This window comes from Xyrauchen texanus, chromosome 49 (genome assembly GCF_025860055.1).
Source record: "Xyrauchen texanus isolate HMW12.3.18 chromosome 49, RBS_HiC_50CHRs, whole genome shotgun sequence".
Taxonomy (NCBI): domain Eukaryota; kingdom Metazoa; phylum Chordata; class Actinopteri; order Cypriniformes; family Catostomidae; genus Xyrauchen; species Xyrauchen texanus.
The window spans coordinates 14,121,448-14,139,468 of NC_068324.1; the positions used below are offsets into that span (position 1 = coordinate 14,121,448).

General features: G+C 36.3%; 1 protein-coding gene across 1 annotated transcript; it reads right to left on the reverse strand.

The window, feature by feature from the left end:
• Positions 1 to 261: 261 nt before the first annotated feature.
• On the reverse strand, positions 262 to 15,800 carry LOC127640457 (nuclear transcription factor Y subunit beta-like). The gene is made up of 7 exons (XM_052123041.1): positions 15,717 to 15,800; positions 13,476 to 13,569; positions 13,246 to 13,379; positions 7,858 to 8,055; positions 3,836 to 3,914; positions 3,555 to 3,634; positions 262 to 2,557 (listed from the first exon to the last, which is right to left on the reverse strand). Exons 2-7 carry the CDS (start codon positions 13,567 to 13,569, stop codon positions 2,525 to 2,527), a joined length of 618 nt encoding a protein of 205 aa, XP_051979001.1. The 5' UTR covers positions 15,717 to 15,800; the 3' UTR covers positions 262 to 2,524.
• Positions 15,801 to 18,021: the final 2,221 nt, after the last annotated feature.

Genomic DNA, 18,021 nt, shown 5'->3' on the forward strand with positions numbered 1-18,021 from the left:
AAATGATAATGTGAAGGAACAAACAAGGCCGCAAAACAAACAAGGCCGCCTCATTGTAAGGGTTTGCTGAAATGGAGGTGAAAAGTAAAAAGGTATATGGTGAGGACAAGGCTGTTTGTCTCTTACACAAATGTTTCTAAGTTGATGTGTTCTTACCATGAACTATGACATATGTCCAAAATATGTGAAGTTACCAGCTGATGTATGTTTTTAAAAAATAGATAGGCGGGGGATTTTCCACCAATATTTAATTAATGAAGGAAATAAAACATATTGGTGGCAAGGGCAAGAGACAAGGGCAATAATCCCATTGGTCAGAGATAGTGGGTAAAAGATAACAAAAGGTATATAACTGAGAACTTAGGAGGATAAAGTCAGGACAGACAGCTGGCTGGACTCCGAGAGTTTTCTTACAACTTAGAGAGATTCATCCCGATTTTCCACGACACTCCTTCCTATTTTTAATGCATAATTCCTGTCCATAGAAAGGAGAAAATAAAAACTTAATAGTTTATGCTTTGCATAAAGCGTTTAAAAAAGTCATTAAATCAATCAATATTTATTTATAAAGTACGTTTAAACACAACATAAGTTGTTCCAAAGTGCTGTACAACAGAGAAAATGAAACAAAATAAGAAAGAGCAAAAATATCAAGAACAAAAACAATAAAATGGCATATATATAAAAATCACAATCAATAAACATCCATCATTTAAACATTTTCAAAAGATAAGAATAAACATATGATTTAAGGGAAGATTTAAAAATAGCTAACGATGAAGCAGACCTCACATGATAGGGGAGACTATTCCAAAGTCTGGTTCCAGCCACAGAAAAGGCCCGATCACCCTTGGATTTACATTGAAAATTTGATTTCTTAGGTTAATTAATTAGGTTTCATACATTTGTACTTTTTTCTCCGAAATTTTCTGAGGACCCCCTAGCACCCCTTTCAGACCTTGGACCCCAGTTTGAAAACCCCTGCTCTAGACCAGCCTTTCTCAAAGTGGGTGCTGCGGCACACTGGGGTGCCCCCTGACTGTGTCAGGGGTGCCGCCAAAAAGTTACGTAGGCTAAAAAAATAAATTAAAATTTTTTTTTTTTTAAATCTGACATTTCATATATAAATATATTTGAATTTACATAAATACATTCTTCTTCTTTTTAAATATATGAACGTATTAATAAAATTGTAAATTCATTTTAGATATATATATATATATATATAAAAAATTAACCATAAAAATCCGTCTCACAAGACCGAAGCAAGACACACACACAACTTGACGCAAGTGACGCAACCCATAGCAACGCGTTATAGCAACAACACCTCAGACTGACAGAAACGTAAAAATAAACGTGAATTTAGGCCACTTAGTATCTCTGGTGCATTTTTTAACATGCATCTTTTTCTTATCGTATTGTATATATATTTTTTTCATGTCTGCCCCTTTTTATTTTATTTTAACTGCATCCTGCACTTCATTTTAGTTCTCCTGGTCTGGATTTGTTGTTGGGTTCTTGTATTGGGCGGTCCACCTCTTACAGTTTTATGGCATTTGTGTCTCTGATTAATTATTTTGTGAATTACTTTGCAAACCTGTGTTTTTAAAGGTGCTATAAAGTTATTATTATTTACAGTTCGTATTATGCTCTGTTCATTACTGTTCTGTCTAAATAAACAGGACATTTGCATTTACATTTGGGTTATGCAGTGTTTTTAAATTATATTTTACACTGGGGTGCCTTGAGATTTTATGCACTTTTGAAAGGTGCCCTGACTGAAAAAGGTTTGAGAAAGGCTGCTCTAGACTATGCCTAACAACTGCTTCATGATTTTGAGATTATTTGACCAGATGTGATTCTATGCCTGCATAAGTGATTTGAAAATCATGTTGCTAATCTAATTTGAGACACGCACTCCTCTATGTATTACCTTTTGATCAATAAAACCAGATTGTTTAAAAAAAAAAATCGTAATGTCAAACACTGAAATACTCTTCACTAAAAAAAGAGCATTATTTACAAAACAAATCACAAACACGATTTATTTGAACTGTTAACATCTCATTAAACTGAAATTCGATTTTTATCTATAAAAAAAAAATAAGAAGGAAACCACTCATTCCACTAAGTCGCTGGAAGATTCACATTTGTAATTTGTTCTGTTTGTATTGCTTTAATAGAGGGTGAAATAGTTCTAAAATCCCTCAACAAACTTTTCCCCCAACCCTTTTAAATGGATAAAAAACGACAAATGTGTGACGAAAAACAAAAGTAACACCCTACAGTCTAGTTCATATAAAATCAAAATGCATGCGCAGACCACACACACACACACACAAATAGCAACAAACTTAGAAGTCCAGCCCCATCCCTCATCTCTGAGAGCACAGGAAATGAGTTCACAGATGATCCACAACAGACCCAACTAATTCATAACCTTCACATGTGTGTGGAAGTGTGGATGTTAAATCTGCGAAGATTAGGTGTGGATTTCTGGATGTGACAATGCAGCACCACTTCAGGAGAACTGTAGTTGTTGCACCCCTGGGATCTGCAACATGAATGAAATGTAACTGAATAGAAGAATTGCTCAAAATAGCATAAAGAACTTTTGCAGTAAAGTTGGACACTTATCCTGTGTTCCATTCAAAGTCGGATGTGGGATATTCCGACTTCATACCTCCAATCTCAAAACATAAAAGGTATTCCATTGCCAGAAGTGCGGAAGATGACAAATAAATTAAAACAAAATGCAATGTTCCCATTGGCTTAGCATGTGTTCGGCTGTCAGCAGAGACGTTTACTAGCAACCAAGTTTATAAATGATGCCGCAATGCTAGCTTTTGTTGTATACATGTGCGACTGTCAAAATATATTTTTTGTTAAACAGGTTTTATTTTCTTGGAATGCATCTTCAGTTCATTAATGGATATTATGTAATAAAAGTGAATGTTTATTATTAACTCTGTAAATCTTCTTGGGTGCCGACATGTTGCACCTGCATTTCAGTGAAATCAGAGTTTTGAGGAATGAGTTTCCAAGTTGGAGGTCCAACATCAAAAGTCATTCCATCGAACTTTATCAAGAAGAAAGTTGGAAATCCCGACTTTCCAAGTTGAATGGAATGCACCAATAAGACACACTTAAAATGTATTCATGTCATTGAATTAGATTAGAGAATACATCTACAAACGAACAGCTTATCTTATCTTAGCCACTTTTAAAATTACTTTTAACCAATCAAGGTGATTTTTAGTGGATGTGTGAAGCTAGTTCCACTCAAATTCACACGTGTCCAAGCAAAGGAACTATAGGTGTAGTTTATAACATTAAATATTGGCATAACTATTAACTATGTTCTACTAACCATAAAGTGTTCAAATACTTTGTCTTACTTTTAAACGGCATATCAAATGTCTTATTGTGGAATGTTTTGTGTTTTTGCTATTTTTCCTAAAAAAGAAATGCCACTTGGTTTGAATATGAAAGCTAAAATTTACCTTTTTTTTTTTTTTTTTTGAGAAGACAATTATCCAATAGAATTGTACCTGTTGATATGAGGTGGTGTAGACCATCACATTTTGTTGCTGTCCATCAGCAGTTATAATCCCTGCAGGTAGTGGATTTGCTAAGAAAGGAAACATATTACAGTACATTTGGTTAGCAAAATCCTTTGATATAGCAATGTCCTCTTGTTTTAGCCAAGAGTGTGAAGTTTTGAGAAATACTATAAAAGCAGTTGTTGTAATTTGCATACAACAACAATGTACAGCGATGTACTACAAGTAATAAACTTCTTTACCATCTGTACTAATAATGAGTCACTTACTGAAAGTGTCATCGCTAAGCTCCTCTCCCATGCCTTCGGTAACAGTTACAGTGCTTATGCCTTTTTCTCCTTTCATTGCCTGAGAACAAACAAACCAATATAATGCCAACCAAAAGTTTTTCCAATTGTAAACCACTCATATTAGGTTTAAACAGCTTTCCCCACACTTTATGACATATTGAATCCTATTGACTTTTTCATGACCTTTCAAGTCATTTTTGATTGCTAAATAAGGATTAAGATACTATTAATTTCAGATTTAATCATAAAGATTTTGATTTGTAAACCACTTTGACCAATTTGTTGAAATTATCTGAAATTATCTGAAGCAGCAACAAAAGTACTATGGTACGACCATTTATTTATGGAACCATGGTATATCCATGTTTTATTTTTATATGTTTTTTATATGGGCAGGGTGTTAAATCATTATATTTACATCTCCAGAAACAGATCAGACCTATTTAAAACCGATTGTCCTGTGTCTTGTGGTCAGCTTTTTTATGATCCTGTGAGGGAGTCGTGCTCTCATGTGGTCTGTTAGGTGGGGTCATGATGTTCAAGCATTGTGTGTATGTAAGGTGGTTAATATGGGCAAGGAGGAGGCGAGAACCGGCTTGGCAATATAAATAATAATTTAATGAAAACTTAAACCAAAACTCACAAACATAAACACACACATAACGGACATGCCAGTAATTCTCTCTCTCTCGAACCGTCGTCACCGGCCGCCTTTATCCCTCGCGTGCCCCATCAGGCCGATTGGGGACCGGGCGTGCAATATTCTAGCACGGCCCCGCCCCCCTCCGCTCCACACTCCTCCCAGCGTTACCTCAGGCCGGGGTTCCACCGGCATGACCTACATCCCCCTTTCCCTGGGGAGACCCCGTCAGGTCATCCCCGCCTTCCTCGACCTGGGAGGAGACAGGAGGGGAAAACAACAACAACAAAAAAAGGGAAAATACCAACACGGTGCAAAAGAGAGAGAGAGGAGAGAGAGAAAAAGCTCACTCACCGGTTCTCTGATGTACCGTCCTTGAACCGATTGTCCAGTGTCTTGTGATCAGCTTTTTTATGACCAGTCAGGGGTCATGTATTCTCATGTTTGTGTTTTTTAAAGTAATAATTTAATCAGAAGATGGCTTCTGATAGCTATTAGATGCAGGGACAGGGTGATATCTGTATCCCCAGCTATTAGTTTGATACGGTTGTGACGTTGTGAGTGAGTGAACGTCACGACAAATCATTTATGGGTGAGAACTCAGCCTATTTAAACAGACCTCAAGTGTTTGTGGTCATCATTTACAGCAGAACCAGACGCATCTGTAGAACATGGGGGCATTACTCTTTAAATTGGCTTTTATTTTCAGAAGTATGTGATTTTTTTAATATTGGTGCTTTACAGGTAAACTTACATTTTGGTAACTTGATTTTTAATAGGCTTTTAAATAATTTGATTTGTATGTAATTCAGGACATATCAACGAATATGAAAACCTGGACCGCATTGATCAACATTTTTCATGTATTTATATATTAGAAGTGTTTAGCGCTCATGTGACTATATACTTTTTAATTTCAGTGACTGAACCACTACTTAATAAAACAACGGGTCAGAGCAAATCTGTCAACAGAGGTGTACTGCAAGGTATGTATGCATTATTTGTGTTCTATTTCGATTATGCAATATTGATAAACAAAACAAAATGTATTTATTTCAAATGTTGATGTGTCATTGTATGTCACGCAACTGGGGTTCGAAACACCCAAACCGAAGACATCACTGTCGCTCAGTACACAGAGACGCAACAAGGCTGTTAGTCATATTCCGAGGATTTCACAAAGCCCTCGATTACATGCTGTATCCCCAGATGGAAGCGGTACGAGAAGCTATTTCGATTAGTCTATCAGGAGAACGGAGAACCGATCAAACACCATCACGTCAAATACCTTCTGTGTTAAACAAGTCAGTTGGTGAGTATGATTCACACTAACATCGTTAAAAAAAAATGGTAACCAGGGCTCTACGCTAACCTTTTTTCCCAAGGAGAAATGAAAAAATTTAGGAGCACACAAAGAAATTTAGGAGCACAGTTAAAATTAAATACAGAGTTTATTAACAAACTTTTTATTACATACATATTTATACTGCGTGTATGAGTGTGTGTGCGTGTACTAAGGGACACACATCTGTGGAACAGCACATACCTCCCAAATCACACATTGAACCCATGCCTACTAAAATCAAAGGATATCAGTTGTCCAGCTGCTTTTGTATGTTGACCGTCTGGCATACTTAGAGGTCAGCCAGCGATCTCTCATTATGTCAGCAATTTGACCGATCATCTCCACACATTGTCATATGTGGGATTCATGTAAACTCAGTTTTTGTGGTGGAGTCTGATAAGCGGCCCAAATTTGATGAAAGGTTCTTCTTCTTTCACAATGAAGTATGCGATTTTTATCTTTATTTTCAGCTGCTTCCTCTTCTCCTCCTCTGACTGCAGCACTTGCCTCCTCAAGGCTGCTGACACCGAGCTTGATGGTTTCTCCGCCGTGTGATGTTTCGCTACACTATCTCTTTTCAGATTAGCGATGGGCATTCCGGCTCTTTTCATAATTGGTGTTAAAACCAATATGAATATTAATAATGTGTATAATAATGTGTATTAAAAATCTTTGATGCTTGCTCAGTCTCAATGCCCACAGCACGTGCCAGCAACAAGCATTGTTGATACAGTCTCCCTGTATCATCCACACCTACAATTACATCAGTTCTCGCCAGGAACATACAGGTACATGCATGCATGTACATTCACCATCACCAGTGTAGAGGTATGTTTTTACTCTATTCACAGTGTTTTAATTTGACTTTATTTCAAATAAAACAATTAAGCTGAGCGTCTGCATGCAGGACGCATGACACAATTCTCGTCATCAGCAGAGTGCTCAATGCATGCAGCCAGATTTTTCTGATGTGCCTGGAATTATTTGCACTAATTAGTGGGTCCAAAAGGTGGCAACACTCACATTAGAAAGCCATTGTTGTCACGAATAAGCGCTAGAACAAAATGTAATCGCCGATACCTGGACATATAAATATAATTTATATTATATTTATATGTCCAGGTTTTCCATGACTGTGGGAGCCCTGTAACGGTGACTTAAATGAATAGTACACTCAAAAATAAAATGCGACCACAAAGTGACTGAACGGAATAAGAAGATTGAGAACTAAGTGTACAAGTCGAAGGACTACTTTTACTTAATGGTTTTTCCTTGACAGCCTGCAGTCTCTATTAACTAAAGTGGTTCCCAAACTTTTTACAGTGGCGTACCCCATCAAATATTCAACATCTTTTCGCGTACCCCCTCTCTAACGCATAGTTCAAATTCACACAAGGTAATTTGAAAATATGTGTGTTTAACACAATTATCTTTGTAAAACAACTCCCTTATATTATACATGTTATATTTTTACATGTTTTTGTACATGTTATATTAATCATACTCATACTGCTTAAATGGCAGTACGCAAGAATAACGTTCGGTTCTGTGCCTAGAATTGCGCATCATTGCAGGTATGGCATTGAGAGCCGACTTTGAGCATTGTGGGTAAGTTTCTGTGCAATTGCGCAGTCAGCTCAAGGTACTTTTCTGTCACATTTGACACTGTTAGCAAGGTTGAGCTCATTTGCTGAAAAAACATTCAACAATGTAAAAACGGGTCTCTACCGTGCGAGCAAATGTGATTGAAACTTACTGCATGTGAATATGGAAAATGATTTGGTGCTGCTGAATGTCTGACACCTGTCATAAAATGTTTCGAACTTATACCATTAGTATCAAAACTCCATGGGGTGCGCATACACCAGTTGGGGAAACACTGAACTAAAGCAACAAGTTGTGTGAAATCCAACAGGTTAGAGGTGACATTAAGAGTGAGTAAATTATAATAATTTTGGGGTGGACGATTCCTTTAACGGTGTAGTTTGATGCCATGAGAACAGATGCTAACATTACCTCTCTGAACTTCTGCAGGTAGAGCTTAAGAGGTTCCACATACATGTCGAAACCCAACGTGGACATCGCAAACAGGATGTCTTCTCCATTTATCGTCTTACGTTTCTCCTGGTGGCACCTCTCACTGGCTTCTGAAGTGATGAAGCTGATGAACTCACTTACACATTCCTGCACACACTCCTTCGCATCCTTGGCTATCTGTGGAGAGGGAAAGAAACATGCAACATTGTATTAAATTCCCATACAAAGCAAATCATCTCTCTTGAAAGAATCGGTTTACTGTACTCAGAATTGGCAGTCAAAGTAACTGTTTTCAGATATGGGGGCTCCTTGAACAGTTTAATGTCTGATGTACTGTTTACTCCATCATTTGTTTGATCATCATGGATTATAGTTATAGTTAAACTCTTTTAATTGTTTTTATTAACAAATCTTATATTTAAGTTCTGTTGTTGGAAAGGGAAATTTTTCAAGGATTCTCTGATAATTGGCTTGCCATCTGTGTGTGTGTATATCTTATCTAAGGGGCGCTCACTCATACCAAGAGGGAACTGTAAGCTTTGTTAATTTGGCCTTGCTTCCAGATGGCAAATATACAACTGTGTTACATTCTATTCATTGTTGTTTTTCTTTCAAATCTTTTTACTTGTACTTGTTTTCCCATACATGCTATCCATATAATGTAGTCATATTCATATTTTTTTCTCATATATCACTTAACCTATTCTTAAAATTTATATGGCATACATTTTTTTTTAATACATTTCTAATTGTAATCACATTACATTTATCTTGTTTTTGTCATACTATATATATATATATATATATATATATATATATATATATATATATATATATATATATATATACACTTGACCTGTGGTCAATCCTCAAAAGGCGAGTGGACAAGCAGAAGCCCATAAATTATGATCAAATCCGAGCACTAATAAGGCAAGAATGGATCGCCATCAGTCAGGATTTGGTCCAGAAGCTGATATCCAGCATGCCAGAGCGAATTGCAGAGGTTATGAAGAACAAGGGTCAACACTGTAAATATTGACTATTTGCATATATTTAATGTTTTTGCCAATAAAAGTCTTTAAAACTCATGAAATGCTTATCATTGTTTTCCAGTATACCATAGAAACATGTGAAAAAATGATGTACAAATACTGGAGCAGCAAACTTTGCAAAACACAAAATGTATATCACTGCTAATACTTTTGCCCATGGCTGTACATAAATTTAAACAAAGCAATGTTTTTAACAGCGTTTGTAAAACCTACTACTTCACCCAGTAACATTTTGGAATTCAGTTGTTTTTTTTAATTAATTTTATAACCCAACAATTATTTATTGTTGTCCAGTTTGTCATTATAATATGATACAGTATTATTATTACTTTGAGGATTTGTTGTATACTATATTTCTGTCTTATTTACTTTATTTTCACCTGGAGTTTATATTCTGATGCTGCTGAGGCTGTATTTTATGTAAGCATTGTAGGCAACATTCGTATTGTAACAATAAACATACAAGGCACGGCGGCCCTTCCGCACACTAGAGCAGAAAGGAAAAAATCATTGCCGTTCATCAAGCGCTGAAATTTTGCTTGTTGCAACAGTCCCCTCTTTGCAACATAAACTTGGTCAGCACGTTAAATCTTTGTGACACCTGTTCTAAAAAAAAAAAAAAACAACAATCTAGACACTGTGCAATGACTGATACAGAACGCAGGTGTCTTGGCATTCATTTTTGAAACCTGAAGCTCTTATTAACTTGACACAGTGTCTAAAAATGTGCCAGCCCTCCGTGAGACTGAAGAAATGTTTCATTCTCGGTGTAGCATGTATGGACTTTCATCCAGCGTGTTTACACAGGACAACAATGGCACAACAGAGCAGACGCTTGCAAAAACAAGTTCGGTGTGAACAGCCCCTAACAGCCATGTGCAAATCAAGTTTGGATGGCCTATATATATTTTTTTCTTTGTTTTTCATATATTACAAACCTGAACCCTTGCCTGTCCCAACCCCAGTGGCGTCTAACGTGAACCGCTCTGAGAGAGCTACCAACAGCTTATTTGTCCATGTACTCAGAATATCATGTCACCCCTCAACATTTTTTTGTTTCTTTCCTACCGGGTTTTTGTTTCTCCCCCCCCGATGTCCAGGGCCCCACGCAATTGTGTGGTGGTTAAAACCGTTACTGCATAGTCGTCATCTTCAGAGTCTGTATTATAACCCGAACTGTCTCCTGAATAGTAGTCATAAGAATCTTCCTCATTAACCCTTGAAGTGGCTACAAAAACATGACCATCCAGCTTCTTGTTCATAAAATCACTGACCACTCTGAATCAGATATTTGGGGTTATACCATTCAAGACGATAATGGACAGGTGTCTCTCTGATGGCTGTCACACTCTTCCAGATTCATGTATAGAAATAATACCAATCTTTTTCCATGAAAAACAAGTGTGGATTGTCGAACGAGTCATCAACTTCCCTAGATCTTGACAGTACATGCTGATTTATTAAACTTGAATACAGCAAAATAGTTACCAGATTTGGTAAACTCACGCTTCATAATGTTCAACATATCCCATCATATCCCAACTCATAGCAACACTCTCTCCATTCTTTCCCTTTGGGGCTAAAGCCAACCTTTCAGGTAATTCAACCTGCACTCTCACCGGAGAAACAGCCACGGTCATCAACCTTCAGAATAGTTTCTGAATGCAGAGACTTATTCAGACTCAGGAAAACACACATCTTTTAAATCACTTGCTTGACAAAATGGTCAAAACTTTTAGCATTTAAAACAACAGACATTCATTTTCAGACAAAAACACACATCTGGTCAGAAACACACAATCATTCCTTGACAGACATATATATATCTGTCAACTACTACTGACTTACAAGGCAGAAATATTCTTCCAAAACTCTTTGTTTGTGTTCTTTAGAAGAAAGTCATACATCTGGGATGGCATGAGGGTTAGTAAATGATAAGAGAATTACAATTTTTAGGAGGACTATTCATTTAATGATTGCACAGCAATAACTATTTTTTGTGTAGACATCACCACATATTTAGTATTGGTCTGCAAGGGCATAAACATTGTTATGTATGCTGATGACACAGTTTTATATACCCATGGGAGAAGTGCAACAGAAGTAGCCAAAAAGTTATCAAGTGTTATGAGCAAGGTCAGTGACTGGTTATATGACTCATGCCTCACATTAAATGTTGAGAAAACTGTAACTATGTTTTTCACAAACCGGTCTAAACTTAATATTTATCCGGAAATTTTAGTAAGTGGCCAATATATAAAACATGTAGATACATTTAAATATTTGGGGGTAACTTTAGATTTGACACTTAGTTTTAAAGGTCATGTTAAAAATATGTGCAATAAATTGAAATTGAATTTAGTAAACTATAGATACATAAGAAACTCTCTCAGTACTGTTGCATCCAGTACATATCTGAATGCAATGATCCTGGTCTCAAGCATGTAAGACAGTCATAAAACCCATAGAATCCCTGTATAAAAACTGCCTCAAGATTCATGATAAAAAAACACGTCATTATCATCACTGTCATATACTGGCCAAATATGATCTACTTAGTCTTGATAATCTAATAAAACACTCAAATGTGTCTTTGATTCATAAAATCATATATAGTGCTACTGCTCCCCCTCTGAAAAAGTTTGTAACACTTTGCTCCAAAAAAACAGTGTGAACAACTAGAAGTGTCACAAGGGGGGAGTGTAGCACCCCACAACGTAAAACACAATTTGGGAGCTCCTCCTTCTCATGTGTGGCCATGAGACAGTGGAATACACTTCCCACGGAACATATCTTCTGCACAGATTTTCACACTTTTTCGGGCTTGACAAAAAGTTGGTTGCTAAGTAAGCAAGTTTGCACACATCGTTAAGATAGTGTGTGTGTGTGTGTGTGTGTGTGTGTGTGTGTGTGTGTTTGAATGAGTGTCTAGAGATGGATGGTGCTATAATGTGCTTAAGATGCTGCTAAATCTTTTTTTTTTTTTTGTATGTGCTTGTTGGGGAGGGGTGAAACAGAGTAAATAGGCTGATGGTTTCCCTGTTTCTGTATTGCTAACCTGTATATCTGTAATTACGATGGAAATCACTCTATCCGTAATTCTGTGCAATTATTATTTTGAAATAATTTTAAAATTGTCATACCTGCCCAGGGACTACAGGTGGAAATTAGCAATTGTTGCTACAACCTGGCCCAAGACATATTCTCTTGTTTAACAAGTTTAATGTTTATTTGTGTATTGTCCCTGCAAGTTACAGCAATTGTATTTTTATTAATATTTGGTGAAGAAAAACCCTTAAGAACAGTAAAGTTGTTTATTTATAAAAAAAAGTGATTCAGAGGCATAGATGCAGCAATATATATTATATTAGAGATATTAGAGAACTCAAGTTAGATTAAATGCAGGCAAAAAATGCAGCAATATAGAATACATTATGAAGAAAAACCACATGAGATCAGAGTTTTTTAAAGGGGATGCAAATATCATTTACATGTTAGAAGAACCCATTCAAAAAAAGACGTTTGCGTTTTTAAGGTGCAAATGAAATACACATCCTCACTTTTGGTTAGAGTTAGCTTTCTGTGCTTTAGTGGCTCCAATTGCACTGATTTTGGTAACTCTAGTGGCTCCTGACATGTGATCCAAAGTTCATATTTTATTTCCATTTCATCATATTTTATTCATCGCCGGGCAAAAAAAAAAGCTGACACACTCGCCATAAAAAACCTTGTTTTTACGGCATGCAAAAGTTTGCTCCTGGAACATTCATAGGAATCCGTGGTGTGCCTTCAAATAATCGAATATGCCTTGTGTAGCTCGACTACTATAGTATATTTTTCAATATTCTAGTATGTTTTTATATCAAAGTACTTATATGAGTTTCCTGGCCTTTGTGTGAACCAGGAGAGAGCATATGAGGTTACTAAAAGTGTTGATGCTGCAAAAACCACAAAGAGCACCCAGCTGTAACAAAATAATGAGGCTATGAACCTTGAAAAGACAGCTGAAGATAAAGAGTAAAAACAACCAGTGGTCAAAGTAAATAAAAAGATAGACTAAAGCTATGGTGTAATTCTTTGAAGATAAATAGATAAATTTGAGTAAATAATTACAATTGCTTTTTTTTTGGAGTGAAATATTTTTTAAAACAAGGAGCTCTGTATTCATATTTTTTACTTTTAACGTGTTAACTTTTAAAGGCCATATGTCATGAATATAAAATTGCATTAACTTGTAATTTTAATGCATAAGTTTAAATAATCTATAGTGCATTTTCGTCCTTTTCCAAATGAAACTGCCTTGAAAATTACTTACTTTTCCAGTTTGGGGGATTGCAGTCTTCATGATTCGGGCTACATTGGCAATGGGGAGATAGATATCTTGTTCCCTTAAGTTGTCTTTGCTACCATTGTCATCTTCATGGTCATTGAGTTCCTCGTCACCTTCATCTTCAAAATCACATCAATATGAATACATTAATCCATGTTCATAAATCCAGCTCGATATCTTTATACAAAAATTAAATGGGTTTAAGGCTCACTTACCATCCTGTGCTTGGAGTACAAAGTGACTTCCAGCCATATATTCTCCTGCTATGCCAAGCTGGGAGGCATCAGTGGTTGAACTGTCTCCATCCATCTATAACATAAATGAAATTATATAAAAACTGTACAAGGTGACAGTATATTAACAGGGATATATTGGTCATCTCAAAACCTAGTGTGCCTACCTAGAGAGTATTTTTGAGATTCATAGGCACATTTGAACATTGGATAGATTAGTAATCTGCAAATCAATGGTTTACAAATGGTTGTCTCAAAACCTAGTGAGCCACCAATCTAGACAGTATTTTTGGGCACCATAGGCTTAATGCCCAAAGATACTGTCAAAGTAGGCAGCTCACTAGTTGCTGAGACACAGGGAGTATAATTTATTGCAGTAATGGACATTTATTTATAATTGTCAGTTGCTTATATCACTTTAGTTCAAAGGAACTGATCACATTTTTATTAAAGGAATAGTTCACCCCAAAATAAAAGTTGTCATCACTGAATCACCCTCATACATCCCAGATCTCCTATTGAACATAAATGACATTTTTTGAATATTTTTTCAGCTCTGTAAGTTCATACAATGCAAGTAAATGGTTACCAAAAATGTTAAGCTCCAAAAAGTACATAAAGGCATCACAAAAGTAATCCATACAACTCCAGTGGTTAAATCCATGTCTTCAGAAGCTATATGATAGGTGTGGGTGAGAAACAGATCAATCTTTTAATAAATTTTTACTATAAATATCCAGCTTTTACCAGTCACGAACAGTAGGATCTAGGGATTAATTTGAAAGTGGATATTTATAGTAAAAAATGTCACCATTGGAGTCTCGTGGATTACTATTTGGCTGCCTTTATATGCTTTGTGGAGCTTCAAAGTTCTAGTCAACAATAACTTGCATTGTATGGACTACAGAGCTGAAATATTCTTCAAAAAATCATCATATGTGTTCAGCAGAAGAAATAAAGTCATACACAATGGGCTCTATGCACGGCGGTGCATGACATATTTCCGGTGAAATTTAAGGACGCTTGATTACTTCCGCCGATCGTAGAGCGCTGCTATGCCGAGAACTGATGTGGGATTCTATACTCTTTGACTATACACTAAAGGAACATTAGTCACAAAACAGCAACCTCTCATTTTGTTTATGCTTTTTTGCTATATTTTAAATAAAACAAGTAATATATATATATATATATATATATATATATATATATATATATATATATATATATATATATATATATAATGGCATCTAAACGAATGAAAGTATCGTTTCAAAGACGGGAGGAAAAATATATTTTTTGTAGCTCATTGTCAATGATATTAACTAGTTTGCATCCACTGTTGGAAAGCTACTGACAAAAAGTCTGTATGTGCGAATAGGAAACAAATATTGCAGCAGTGTATCTCCATTACCACTGTTTCAGCTAGAATTTGCAATAACGCAGTGCTATTCATCTGTCGTTGATAGAACTGCATTACATTTTTTATTATTATTCATTTTGTACAATAAACATCCATACTAGCTAAGATAACATCTGTGGTTATCCAAAATGAACAGTGGTAACGTTAGAAAAGTAAAAACTTAGAACATGTTCAAAAGAAAGTTATGCGTGCATATAGCCCATTAGGGATGGCATTAGCGGGTAAATTATGAGTTTTCTTTTGGGGGTGAACTGTCCCTTTAAGGACTAAAACACAATGCCTTCACTGATCATAAAATGTTTATTATACACACTAATAAATTATTTTGTTTATTTATTGCACAAAGGCAGTTTAGGCCAAGTAGGCCATTAAATAAATAGTAATTTAAATATTATGAACAACAGATTTTTATCCATATTATTGATACTTGACCACATTGAGTGTATTTTGTGAGCTAAATCGCTGGTTTAGCACGGATGCTAGCAAAGAACAGATAAGGTTAACACGTTAAATTAAGACAAACATTAATTTGCTGGATTATTCCGATAAAATAAGATAAAAGCGCTCAAACGAATTATTATAACTGGTAAATGGTTTAAATCGCTAAACATTAATTGTAGTAAACAAAGGGGCCGCACACCATGACAAGCTTTTTGCAATTATTCCAACAAGCTTTTCATTTCCCGCGCTTAATTTCTCATTCTCCCCGCCGACTAATAATAGAAGAGTCGCGCGAGGAGATTTCCATTCGATGTAACGAAATATGGGTTAGTAATCATTGGCCGGAGCCGCACACTAACCTGCGGTGAAGCCCTGGTTGGTTCTCGTCTCAATTCGGCCGTTTGGTTGGACAGAAAATGGCTGCGGGAGAGCCAGTCCCTGCGCAGGATTGAACAGTCTGGGGGGAGAAGTCTCACTTGGACACCAGATGGCAGTATTACACACACACACACACACACACACACACACACACACACACACACACACACACACACACACACACACACACACACACACACACACACACACACACACACACACACAGTGCCCTCTCTTGGTGTTGGTTGGTACACAGCTTTGTAATACTGAGTATTTGGCTTGAAAAGCATCACTTTATTACGGAGCCCCGCTAGGCCCCGATTTAAAACCGTGTATTAGGTTACCTTAAGAATATTACCATAGTTAATAGACTTTTGCAATAGTCTATTGGCTATAGACTTTTTCACACTCCGGGTTTTGGAAAGCTGAAGTAAACGATTGCAGTGTAACTTCGACAGAGGTGAATGGGAGATCACAGCAAATATTATTTTCACTTACCCATTTGCTCCAAGAGTAAAAATAACCCACTATTACATTTTAATGACTTTCTAGAAGAATACAAAATAGAGAGCAGTGGATGAGGACAGTCTGCTGGGAGAAGATGACAAATTTACTGTCATTTTTTATATTATAATTTTTTTAAAATATTGGAGTGGTGGTGGCGTAGTGGGCTAAAGCGCATAAATGTTAATCAGAAGGTTGCTGGTTCGATCCCCACAGTCACCGCCATTGTGTCCTTCAGTAAGACACTTAACTCCAGGTTGCTCCGGGGGGATTGTCCCTGTAATAAGTGCACTACTGTAAGTCGCTTTGGATAAAAGCGTCTGCCAAATGCATAAATGTAAATGTAAATATTATATAAAAATATCTTAGTAATTAAAAAAAATGTGTTGGTCGACTAGAAGTTTTCCTGACCAACTGATGAATTCCCAAAACCCCTCTAAAACTAGCAAACCAGACCAGACTAGAGAGACCAGCTAAGACCAGCCTTGATGGTTTAATTTTTTTTCTTAACAGGGTAGTGTAAGCTTTCAAAATCTACATTCATCATATAATGTTTTCCTAGTCCTAGTCCCACCTCTTCTTGGCCTAAAGGGGAACCTGGAGATGACACTGGCAACACAAATCTCAACAGCATATACAGACTATTTAGCAATAAAGACCCATTTGAACTAGTATCAAAGTGATAATTCGTCCAAAAATAAAACATTCTCTCATCATTTAATCACCCTTATGCCATCCCAGATGTGTATAACTTTCTTTCAAATGACAAACAAAAATAAAGATTTTTAAAAGAATATTTCAGCTCTGTAGGTCCACACAATGCAAGTGAATGGTAGCCAGAAATTTTAGGCTCTGAAAAACACAAAGACATCATAAAATAATCCATATAACTCTAGTGATTTAATCCATGTCTTTTGAAGCAATACAATTTGTTTTGGGTTGAAACAGACAAAAATATAACTCCTTTTTTACTGAACATCTTGCCATTACAGTCTCTAGGTACCATCATGTTTTCAAGCTCAATTACAATTCCTAGTGCTTGACGCATGTGCAGAGCTAGATAGCGCTAGGATGTGTAATCAAGCTTGAAATCATGATCACCAAGGATACTGCTGTAAAGATTTACAGTGAAAAGGGAGTTATACTTTGGTCTGCTCTCACCCAAAACCAATTGGATCATTTCAGAACAGATTATTTAACCACTGGGGACATATGGATAACTTTAATACTGCCTTTATGTGCTTTTTGAAACTTCAAAGGTCTGGCCACTATTTACTTGCATTGTATGGCCCTACATAGCTGAAATGTTCTTCTAAAAAAAATCATAATTTGTGTTCAGCTCAAGAAAGAAAGGGGGATGGGATCTGGGATGTATACTGATTCTCTCATCAGCAAATGGTGAGAAATGTCATTTTTGGGTGATCAATTAATTATTATTAATTCTGTTAAATTTTTAAGGCTGCCCAATCATTGCAATCATTAGAACATATATGTTTGAGGGCTGCAACATCTTGATTTCATTGGAAACACATTTACACATAAAACCTTTATCAGACCATATTTTGCAAAAATGTAGTAGCATAAATCTATAAGACCAGATTGTATTTCTATCAGCCAGCAAGATCCAGGTTGTTTAATTGCCATGGAGCACTGTTCAATGTGCCAATGTAAGAACTGCTGCTTGTGCCACATATACAGTATTTAACATAATAACGGAGGCAGAGATCAGCAGTTCTTGACTCAATAGAGGTGGTTACATGACTTGGAAATGAACAAAAAACT

Excerpts from the sequence above, each read along its gene's own strand:
- LOC127640457 (XM_052123041.1), bottom strand. The coding sequence starts at position 13,569 with ATGGATGGAGACAGTTCAACCACTGATGCCTCCCAGCTTGGCATAGCA. Across the intron at positions 13,380-13,475 it reads TGTACTCCAAGCACAGGATG|ATGAAGGTGACGAGGAACTC; the intron begins GTAAGTGAGCCT and ends GTGATTTTGAAG. Across the intron at positions 8,056-13,245 it reads CAATCCCCCAAACTGGAAAA|ATAGCCAAGGATGCGAAGGA; the intron begins GTAAGTAATTTT and ends CCCTCTCCACAG.